Source organism: Aethalodelphis obliquidens, unplaced genomic scaffold, assembly GCF_003676395.1.
Source record: "Aethalodelphis obliquidens isolate GAN/ISIS:26980383/991018 unplaced genomic scaffold, ASM367639v1 scaffold23, whole genome shotgun sequence".
Taxonomy (NCBI): Eukaryota; Metazoa; Chordata; class Mammalia; order Artiodactyla; family Delphinidae; genus Aethalodelphis; species Aethalodelphis obliquidens.
The window spans coordinates 8,910,719-8,922,319 of NW_020837967.1; the positions used below are offsets into that span (position 1 = coordinate 8,910,719).

The 11,601-nt window shown below is 38.9% G+C and overlaps 1 protein-coding gene across 3 annotated transcripts in view; it reads left to right on the forward strand.

Annotated features, from left to right (window-relative positions):
* Nucleotides 1-11,601, forward strand: part of CUL2 (cullin 2) — an 80,422-nt gene that overhangs the window by 37,231 nt on the left and 31,590 nt on the right. For all 3 annotated transcript variants that reach the window (XM_027121734.1, XM_027121732.1, XM_027121733.1), the window contains exon 6: nt 3,814-3,896. In XM_027121734.1, coding sequence (XP_026977535.1) covers nt 3,814-3,896 — 83 coding nt within the window. The remainder of the gene's footprint in view (nt 1-3,813; nt 3,897-11,601) is intronic.

Genomic DNA, 11,601 nt, shown 5'->3' on the forward strand with positions numbered 1-11,601 from the left:
TCGTGCCCCGGGCCGGGAAGATCCCACATGCCGCGGAGCGGCTGGGCCCGTGAGCCATGGCCGCTGAGCCTGCACGTCCGGAGCCTGTGCTCTGCAATGGGAGAGGCTACAACAGTGAGAGGCCCGCGTACTGCAAAAAAAAAAAAAAAAATTTAAGAAATTCAGAGTAAAACAATAAAGTGTGCAGTTCAACCAATTCACTCAAATTTTTGAGGTACAGTTCAGATTTAAATGTGGAAAATTATAATAATATATAAAACATATACTGACTATGCAAGAAATACTCTGGTGCGGTGTTTTTTAAAAAATTATTTATTTATTTTTGGCTGTGTTGGGTCTTCGTTTCTGTGCGAGAGCTTTCTCTAGTTGTGGCAAGCGGGGGCCACTCTTCATCACGGTGCGCGGGCCTCTCACTGTCGTGGCCTCTCGTTGCGGAGCACAGGCTCCAGACGCACAGGCTCAGTAGTTGTGGCTCACGGGCCTAGTTGCTCCGCAGCATGTGGGATCTTACCAGACCAGGGATCGAACCTGTGTCCCCTGCATTAGCAGGCAGATTCTCAAGCACTGCACCACCAGGGAAGCCCTAGTGCAGTGTTTTTTTATTCATGTCGTACATATTTATCGAGTCGCCAGACATTGGGGATACAATGGTGAACAGACAGAAGGTCCGCTCTCCTCATGGGGAAGCAGATGCCAACAAAGTAGAGAAATTAATGTTAAATTTTGTTGGGTGTCAGTGAAGGAAATAAACAACTAAGATGCAGCATTAGTAGAAATTTAAATTAGAATAACCCTTTTAGAAAGAAATTTATCAGTGTCTTTCAGTAGACTTTAAAATGTTCAATACCTGTTGACCAGGTAATCCCACGTCTGGTAATTTGTACTGCAAAACTAATACGGAAAAAACGGTTTAAATGTTTAAAAGTATTCCTTGCAGTCATTAATAAGGGTGACTAATGGGCTAACAGTCTAAATTTCCAATACCCAATAAAAATCACACATAGAAGACTATATACAATATGATTTTGTTATGAAAGTAGGCAAAGGGATAAATTAGTAGAAAACAGTTCATAGAAACATTAACAAAGGGGAAAATGGTTTTTGAAAATATTTGGACACAACATTATATGTTTAATAGGAATAAAGCTGTAGAGGGGAAAGGATGTAGAGAAACAGATCAGTGGGAAATACCAGAATCTTAATAGCAGTTGCTTTAGTTTGTAGGATTATAAGTGAATGTTTTATTTTATAATCGTTCCTTATCACTAACGCCGTCATGCCCACTCCTCTTCCCAGAGGAAATCACTATAAACAATTAGATTTATATCTTTTCTGAATTTTACCTGCACATTTACATATAAATATATATATACACACATAATAGTTTTGACATCAGAGCATACATAAAATTCTGCAACTTGTATTTCTTGCCTTTTGTTTAACAAGTAGGGGTATCAAATAATTATTAATTATTTATTAAACTATTCCCCTTAGTTTTCATTTTTTTGTTGTCACAAACAATACTGTGTGAACATCATTGTTCATTTGTTCACTTATTAAATATATTTTGAATCCCTCTGTGTGCTAGACACTGTACTATATGCTGGGAATATGGTAATGAGTAAAGTAAACAGAAATCTTACAATCATGGAGTTACATTTGTGTATATATCTGCTGCTACATGAGCAGAAATTTTCATGGAGTGGGTACCGGGAAGTGGATTTTCTGGGTCAAAGCACAGCCTGAACTTTGATAGCCCTGCCACCTTGCCTTTCAAAGGCTTTATCAGTTTGCCCTCCTACTACAGCTATAAAATCCCATTTTCTTATGTATTATCTTCTTTGTGCTAATGAAAAAGAAAAAGAAGGCAAAACCTGAAGATTGTTCCTTGTGGGAAAACAGATGCTTTTACTTATTTTTATAAAATTACTAGTGATCAGAAAAAAGTTATCCCAGGGAAACAGTAGAGAGACTAAAAACAGAATCATACCTGTGTGGATGCAGCTACGTTGGAAACAGGAGAAATCAATTTTTTTTTTTAGGAGCAATCAGTTTTTGATACTGGAATAATTTGTACTCTGTATGAGAAAAATTTATTGGAGTTTAAAGGCTTTCATGTGAAGGCAAAACTTGAAAACTTTGGAAGGCAGCATAGGAGCACACATATCTCCTCAAGGTTGACCTTAGGGAGCAAAAGAGTTCTTAAAAGACACAAGAATGCAGACAATAACGGAAAAGATTGATAAATTTGAGCACATTAAAATATAATATATTTTTACTTAAAAAATGCTGTAAAGAAATTCAAAAGTCAAGTCACAAACTATGACAAAGTGTGATATGTAAAACTGTCAAGGGATTAATTTCCACAATATATAAAGAACTACGAGGTCGCATTGAGAGCAAGACAAACATTAATGGAATAATGGGCAAAAGAGATGAATGGACAGTTTACAGAGAAAAAAGAAAACTGAAATGCACAAAAATCATAAAAAGATGTCCAGCCTTATTCAGGAAATTGCCAGTTAAAACGTGAAGGAGGTCCATTTTATGTCCATCACATTGGCAAAGTCTGACCGGAGCCTGGCAGTAGCAGTTGTTGTCAGGATGTTGGCTTCAAGTGTAACGTGGAAAACCACTTGGCTTTGTTTAGTAAAGCTGCACGGCTCCTGTCGGCCAGCATCTCCACTCGTCGGTGTGTATCAGGGAACCGCTTGCTTATGACCACCAGAAGGTGAATACAGGAACAGCCGCAGTGTTCTCAGTGGCAAAAGCTGGGATCACAAACAGTGTCATCAGCAGTAGAAAGTAAAAGCTGATCATAGTGTCTTCATACAAGAGGATACTATATAGCAATGCCAATGATTGAACTATAAACGCTATCAATTTGGTTGGATTTCAATAAGTTACAGTTAAAAAATTATACATAAGAAATAAGATTAAAAAATAACAAAAAATAAATTTAAAAATAACAACAAACAAAACAAACCAAAACAAAAATCATACATGGAAGAGCATACAATGTGATTTTGTTATCAAGGTCAGAAACAGTCAACTTCAGGACTTCCCTGGTGGTCCAGTGGTTAGGACTCCGTGCTTCCATTGCAGGGGGCACGGGTTTGATACTTGGTCGGGGAACTAAGATCCCACATGCCACGTGGTGCGGCCAAAAAAAAAAAGAAATAGTCAACTTCAAAAATATCATATGGGGATAGTTACACACTTGGTAGAGCTGTAAGGAAGGGAATGATTTAACACAAAACGCAGGATAGTGATAATCTCTGAGGGGAAAGAAAGGAGGAGGACATTTGGGGCAACAGTAATGGTGAAGTCGTATTTCTTAAATTGGGTGTTGAATACAGGTATGTTTATTTTATTATTCTTTAAATTGACTTATTCTTTTATGTTTGTATGAGAGGTGTTATAATTTCAAAAACCAGCCAACAGCCAAGTCACATTATTTTATTTAACATAACTCCTTTGTTTCCATTATAGTTTTGGTGTCTATGGCCCTTCCCTAATATTGGGCATTTAACAATCAATAAATTAAGGTTTTATAAAAATCAGTTATTTCTGTAAGATTTTCAATTAATGATAAAAGCTTAATTCCGTTGTTTGTACAAGTCTGATATGATAGTCATTGTCATTTTAAATTAGAAATTTATTTTCCTTATATTCAATTTTTATTTGAATTTTGAAGTAGAGTTATAAATACTTCATTTGATGGGTGTTTTTACTTTTAAAAGAAGTCTTGAACAAATGTTTAAATCAAATACTGAGTAATTCAGCCTTGATGATTTTCCTTTTTCCTGGCAGCTAGCATTGGATATGTGGAGGAAATTGATGGTTGAACCACTTCAGACCATCCTCATCCGAATGCTGCTCCGAGAAATCAAAAAGTGAGTACTGACATTGATCTTCCTGAGTCAGTTCTAATTTGCTGTTTGAAATGGTCTAAAATAGTGAACGGTTGCATGGCTGTCAACTGCACATAGGCCTCGTTTTACTGTAACAAGCCTCATTTTCCATTCTAATGCCAATATTTTAAAATCGTTTTATAATCTTTTGGTTTTGGGGGGCACATTTCACTATGACCTAATATGCTTAGTAAACAAATAAGTCCCTGAAGGAAGTGACTTGTTTTGTAATCCTGAAACATCTTGGATCTTGTAGGCAGTGCTGAGTTGTTTGAACATATTCTCAGCTGAAACCCTGATGACAATAACCTACTCAGGAAAACAGATTCTTCCAGTTGTTGGTCACCTTAATAATCAGTTAACTTGTGAGGTAAATTTATGAGAAAAGGGCTTCCCACTGTCCTCATGGCCCAGAGTGGTTGACTCTTTACCTAACTGCTGTGTGAATAACGTTTGGCACCAAGTAAGTTATCCTGTGGAGTCCAGAGTAGAACATTCTTGGTCAGCTCTGGCCTAGAAGATTCTTACTAGACCTCAGCTCTGGGGAATCCGAAACTGAAATCGCTCACACAGATAAATTTTAGGTGACTGGAACTACTGTGAAAGGAATGCTGTAGACCAGTGAATTGCTGTGTGATAATGGCCAACTCCCTCTGAAACTGCTTTCATTAAGAAGACCCAAATACGGAGTTTTTTATGTGAGGAAAAAAGCAGAGCGTTGTTCTTACTATGGGGCTCCTAATAAGAAATAAGAGGTTAAGAAAAAAAGCCACAAAAGGAGAGACTATTTTAATAATTAATGTTAACACCAAATAGAAAATATGTGGTAGGAGTTAGTAACTTGGTTTTTAAAAATGGTCACTCACACTTTTCATGATTCTACTGTTTCCAAAGGTGATGAGAGAGAGGAAAGGCAGTAGTGAAGCAGTAGGGTGGAACAGTTTTCTTCCTTCCTCTTTCTCCACTGAACTATGACTGACTAAAAGAACACGTCCAACGAGAGTTACAGGCTCTAGTATAATTTCCTTTGCTAAGAAATATTAGCTTTCTTCTTGACTTAGGATTCAGCTATTTTACGTTAAAAGTATCATGAAAATATTGTTATAATTTTCTAAATGCACTTTTAATGAAATGTCTTTTTTTTTTTTTTAAAGAATTTTATTTATTTATGGCTGCGTTGGGTCTTCGTTTCTGTGCGAGGGCTTTCTCTAGTTGTGGCAAGCGGGGGCCACTCTTCATCGCGGTGCGTGGGCCTCTCACTACCGCGGCCTCTCTTGTTGCGGAGCACAGGCTCCAGATGTGCAGGCTCAGTAGTTATGGCTCACAGGCCCAGTCACTCTGTGGCATGTGGGGTCTTCCCAGACCAGGGCGCGAACCTGTGTCCCTTGCATTGGCAGGCAGACTCCCAACCACTGCGCCACCAGGGAAGCCCCGAAATGTCTCTTTTAATATAATTTTGATCCAACCTAGTAAATTTTCCTTAAGTGTGATTGTTAACTTGTTAAAAATGAATTTTATGAAAAATTAAAGAAAATATAACTGAGAAAAATAATACAACAGTAGGATACTAATTCTGGAAAAGACATAGGGACTATATGTTTAGAGACATTAGGGCAACTTGTTTTGGTTTTGTTGTTAAAATCAGTTTCCATTAAAGTATTATTCAACATGCTTTACTAATATCTCATTTATTTTTTATGTCTACTCTATTAGGTAGGTATTATCTTACATTTTACAGCTAAAGGTACTAAGGCTTAATAATAATAATAAAATATGGAAACTGTATACCAAGCAGTGATCTAAAAACTTTACATGTGAATCCCATTTAATCTTCACCCTAGGTGATTGGTACAGTTTACCATTTTACAGTTGTGTTGCTCTATTCAGCTCCCATCTTCTTAATACCAGAGATTCAAATCTGGAATTTTTAACTCTAAATCCATGATGCCTGTCATTTCAATCTGCAGAATGTTTCTTCCACTCCTAGCTCCAGTACTTGAGCTTAATGATGAATATATTTTGGTTTTATAATGCTTTGAGTATTCTAGTGTTTTCACACGTATTTTCTTTATTTGATCTCAAGGAGGCCAGGCAGGTTTTATTTATAAGTAAGCAAATTGAACTTCAATAAGGAAAAATGACTTACTGAACTTGATGTAGGTAGGAAAGAGACTCCATGTCTTTAAGCTTCCAATTTGGGTCTTTCTGCTACATTGCTTTAACATGTATTTACCCTTTGTCATGTGAGATATCATGGACAGATAGGGTGACAGTAAAGCATGATGAGAGAGTGGTAAATTGCCCAGAGCACTGGGAAAAGTAGATTGAAAAAGGTGAGATGAAGTGGAGAGGATTATACAGTGAAAAGATTTCAGAGCAAGGACAAATGACATGCCGGCAATCCCTAACAGATAGACGTGGTTTTATTCCTGCCTAGATAGGTCTCCCTTAGTGCTAACATTATTTAATGTAGTCTGAGAGGTTATTTTTTATCATAATAGCCAAGAGTTACTAAAAGAAAAGACATGTGTCTTTCCTAGTTCTTAAATATATTTAGTACTTGGTACACTGTTTACCCTTGGACGTCAACATTTTTTAGATACTGCTGCTTTAAAACTGTTCCCAGGGTTTTACGTTTGTTTAGCCCTGTGATTCTTAAGCACTTGTCCTTTAGCTAAAATGCTTGCTTCCACCGCTCAGGTGCTTATCTGATACTAATGATACAGCTCTTTTCCTACAACTTGGGTTAGATAATCCCTACCTCAGTTAATTGTTCTTTATTTTACCCAAGTAATATACTTTCTCCATCTTTTCACTGTGTGCTCTTAGCTTCATCAGTAGATGAATTAATTTGGTTAGCACCTTTAGGAAAAGAGTAGTTCCTAATGTAACTTTGGTTGTGCAGAGGTATATTTTATGCTGCACCATCACCTGCATCTCTAGGAGTTTTTGTATAGAATCACACATAGAACTGTCCTTCATTTTCTTATTGTAAGAGAAATATACAGATCATAAAAATTCCCCAACTCACAGGTAGTGTGTTGATCTTCTTGGAAGATTTCACAAAGTTGAGGGCCATCTCAGCCTTGAAAGAGGTAAAGTTATCTGCCAAGCTAATAGAGGACTTTTTCTTGTGAAATCAAAATGTTCTGCTAAGTGAAAATTCTTACTAGGCATGAATGCTGAAATGCTCAGTAAACTGTAATACAATTTCATGACTTTTGAAAAAAGTTGTATTGGGTGGAGTAGGGTTTCTGTAGATCAGAAAAGACGGTCTAAAAAGGTCACAGGCAGGAAAACAAGACAGCAACATAAAGTGACGTAAAAGGCTAAACGACCATGTATCCTCTGCTTTTAAGGTACAGACTAGGTCCAGGCTCTTTTTTTGATTAATTGTATTCTATAAAGGTGGCTTCTTTTGACGTATATAAGCGCTACAGGAATAATCCCAGCTTCATGCATTTTAGAGAAACTGTTTCAGTGAAGTACTAGATTTAAAAGTGGAATGTAGGTTGCAGAATTTTTTTGTTTGCTTAAGAGAGTCAATGAAACAATTGTTTAATTTTCTTCATGGTATCATGAAATCTGTACACATAAAATTTAATTGATAATCCAAAAGTAAAAGTGCTCCTTCTATATAAGGAAGAAAGATACAAGTGATGTAGTCATAGGTTGTGTATCTGCATGTTTTTCACAGTGTCTGCTTCACTAAGGAAAGATAAAAGTAATTCTATTCATATAATAACTTGTCTTTTATAATAAAATAGTAGAATTGCCAATTGGGGCTTTCAGCGTAGTAACAACCTAACATTGTTTTTAATTTTAATAAATAAAATGCTGTAACTTTGTGGATCTAAATGTTACAGTGTAAGAATATGAAATTAGAAGAAAGTAGATACATTTTTAAATGCAGGTAAAAGGATTTGCTTAGATGCTTAAAGATACTGTTGAAAACACAGACTTTTTAATGCTAAATGGATTCAGAATTGCTTTCCTTTTTTCCAGTAGCTCCACAGTTAACTTTCTAGTGTCAAGTAGTCTTTGAACAAAAGTAGAAACTTTAAGTTTTAAAATTTTTTAAAAAATATTTTATTTATTTATTTTTGGCTGCATTGGATCTTAGTTGCTGTGCGTGGGCTTTCTCTCTAGTTGTGGCGAATAGGGTCTACTCTTCGTTGCGGTGGGCGGGCTTCTCATTGCAGTGGCTTCTCTTATTGCGGAGCACAGGCTCTAGGTGTGCGGGCTTCAGTAGTTGTGGTGCCTGGGCTCAGTAGTTGTGGCACACAGGCTTAGTTGCTCCGTGGCCTGTGGGATTTTCCTGGACCAGGGCTCGAACCCATGTCCCTTGCATTGGCAGGTGGATTCTTAACCACTGTGCCACCAGAGAAACCCCAAAATAAAAACTATAAATAAAATTCTTTCTTTCCCTTTGAATTAGGAACAATCTATAACATAGGCTGCTATGGCTGATTTGTGTTTTCTCTGGCATGTTCATATGTTTGTTATTCTATTTCTTAACTGTTAAGAAATTATAGATTTCATTGAGGAAAAATATCTTGGATAAAAATAAAATTTAGGGCTTCCCTGGTGGCGCAGTGGTTGAGAGTCCGCCTGCCGATGCAGGGGACATGAGTTCGTGCCCCGGTCCGGGAAGATCCCACATGCCACAGAGCGGCTGGGCCCGTGAGCCATGGCCGCTGAGCCTGCGCTTCCAGAGCCTGTGCTCCGCAACGGGAGAGGCCACAACAGTGAGAAGCCCGCGTACAGCAAAAACAAACAAACAAACAAACAAAATAAATAAATAAAATTTAATGTAGTAGTTTTTATTCTTTTGTATCTCAGTTTCTGAGAGATGTTTTAAATTTCCCAGCTCATTTTAGATTTATGGATTTTCATCGGTGCAGTTGTTAGTTTTTGTTTTATGAATTTTGAGGCTCTGTTGTTAGTTGAATAAATATCAGGGTTATTCTGTTCATGGTTAATTGTTTTTATTGTTATGTAGTAACTTTATTTATCTTGTGCTCTTTTTCTGTATTCTGTCACATATTAATATTGTTATAACAGTTTTCTTTTGGACTTTTGGGGATTTTGGTGTGTGTGTGTATCATTTTAGTGTAAAATTAAATATAGATACAGGAGGCCATACAACACAAATGTACAGCTTAATGAATTATTATAAAGTGAATGTGCTTGTTACTGCCACCTAGGTTAAGGACTAGAACCATGCCAGCCTCCCCTGAGACCCTTGTGTGTGTCCTATCCCCTCCCTTTCTCCCATAGTAACCACTACCCAACTTTTGAGGCAATCACTTTCTTCTATTTCCTTATGGTTTTTTCACCCATGTGTGCATTCCTAGACTCTGTAGTTTAGTCTCGTCTATCCTAAAAAAACCTGCTCTAGACTGTGCCCAGACTGAGCTAGACTGAGCTAGACTGCGCCCAGACTGCACCCTGACTGCTCCCAGACTGCACCCAGACTGCCCCCCCAAGACTGCTCCAGACTGCACCCAGACTGCAGCAGACTGCGCCAAACTGCCCCCAGACTGCGCCAGACTGCTCCAGACTGCTCCAGACTACACCCTGACTGCTCCCAGACTGCAGCCAGACTGCCCCCAAACTGCGCCAAACTGCCCTCAGACTGCTCCAGACCACACCCAGGCTGTGCCAGACTGGGCCCAGACTGCTCCAGACTGCACCAGACTGTGCCCAGACTTCTAATCTAACACATCTTTTAATCAATAGGTTTCTCCTCCATCCCTTTTTTTTTTAACTTGTAACTTATTTGTTCATGAATCCTGGCCATTTGATCTTTAGACTTTACCACTGTCTGGATTTTGCTGATTGCATGCATGAGGCCCATTTATACGTGTTTCTTTGTCCTCTGTTTCCTGTAAATTGGCAGTTCAGTGTTTTACTCAGACTCAGGTTGGTTCTTGCCGGCAAAACCAAAGATATTTTGTTCTTTGGTAATGTCTGATTTTTCACTCTTTTTTTGATGTAAGCAGCCACTGATGCTAAATGCTGACATCTTTTACTATATTGGGGTTTGTAAAAAGTTGCCACCTTAATTCTGTCATTCGGTTTTCATTTTTTAACTTGAAAAATTTTATAAAAATATTCTTACCCTTATCTACTATTTGGTTATCATATAGGAAGGGCGAAATAACTGCTTGTTTCTTTTCTTTTCTTCACCCAGTTGTCAGGATAATGAGTTGGTTTGCTGTCATGTTCAAAAAGTGGCCAATTAGCTTTTTTTTTTTCCAACATACTGTGATGAAACTTATAGACTTTATATTTGACTTGTTCCTATTCATTGTCTAACTTTATTAAAGTTTAAATAGCCTCTCTTTGGTTAGTTGGTGCCAGAGCCTTTTTGAAGTGACCCTAGTCATCATTGATAACTTTCGTGCTATCTAGTATGTCAGTGTATTCCAGGCTTATCTTGTACATTTTCTTCCCCAGACCTGGTACCAGCTACTCAGTGAAAAACTTAGTTCCAAATACACAATGACATGTACATGCATTCTTGAAAACCTTTGAGTGTTCCAGATCCTTTCCTCAATCTTCCTCTCCACAGAGGTAATCCCTGTTATCATTTGGTTAACTGTCTTTTCAAACCTTTTCCTATGAATTTTTATATCTATGTAGAGAAATAAATATGATACAGGATACAATACAGAATATTGTTCTGTTTTCTTTTTTTAAGTATAGAATTTTTTCTTTTTTTCTAACTTCTGAAAATCATTTATGACGTACTTCTTTTAAAATTCAGGTTTATATCTTGATAATTTTTCTATGTTTGTACGTAGAGATCTTCCTCATTCTTCCTAAACTCTATATAATATTTGGTATGGCTCTACCTCAATTTTTAAACTCTTCTCCTAGTAATGTCTATTAGGTTGTTTCCAGCTTTTCCATTACTACAACTCTTGGTTCTGTCATGCGCAGGTGCAGATGTTTGGAGCCATAGAGTATGTGCATTTAGAATTAATGTTGCCCTCTGTAAAGTACCTGTTCTTCCAAAGGCAGAGTATGGGAACCCGTTTCTCTACTACTCATCAAGTCTTGCCAGTCTGAAGGTGAACTGTTTCCTTGATTTTCCAGTGCCTCCTGAGGTGCTCTGGGGTTGGGGCCAAGCAGTCTGGGGGCAGTCTGGTGCAGTCTGGGTGCAGTCTGGCGCAGTCTGGGTGCAGCCTGGGTGCAGTCTGGAGCAGTCTGGCGCAGTCTGGAGCAGTCTGGAGCAGCCTGGGGGCAGTCTGGGAGCAGTCTGGAGCAGCCTGGGAGCAGTCCGGAGCAGCCTGGTGCAATCAGGGAGCAGTTTGGCACAGTTGGGAGCAGTCTGGCCGCAGTCTGGAGCAGTTTGGCCGCAGTCTGGAGCAGTTTGGCCGCAGTCTGGGAGCAGTGTGGGTGCAGTCTGGCCGCAGTCTGGCGCAGTCTGGCCACAGTCTGGAACAGTCTGGCGCAGTCTGGAACAGTCTGGGGGCAGTCTGGGGGCAGTCTGGGGCAGTCTGGAGCAGTCTGGCCCAGTCTGGAGCAGTCTGGGGGCAGCTGGGGGCAGGCTGGGGACAGGCTGGGCGCAGTCTGGCGCAGTCTGGGAGCAGTCTGGAGCAGTCTGGAGCAGTCTGGAGCAGTCTGGCGCAGTCCGGAGCAGTCTGGGGGCAGTCTGGGCGCAGTCTGGGGGCAGTCT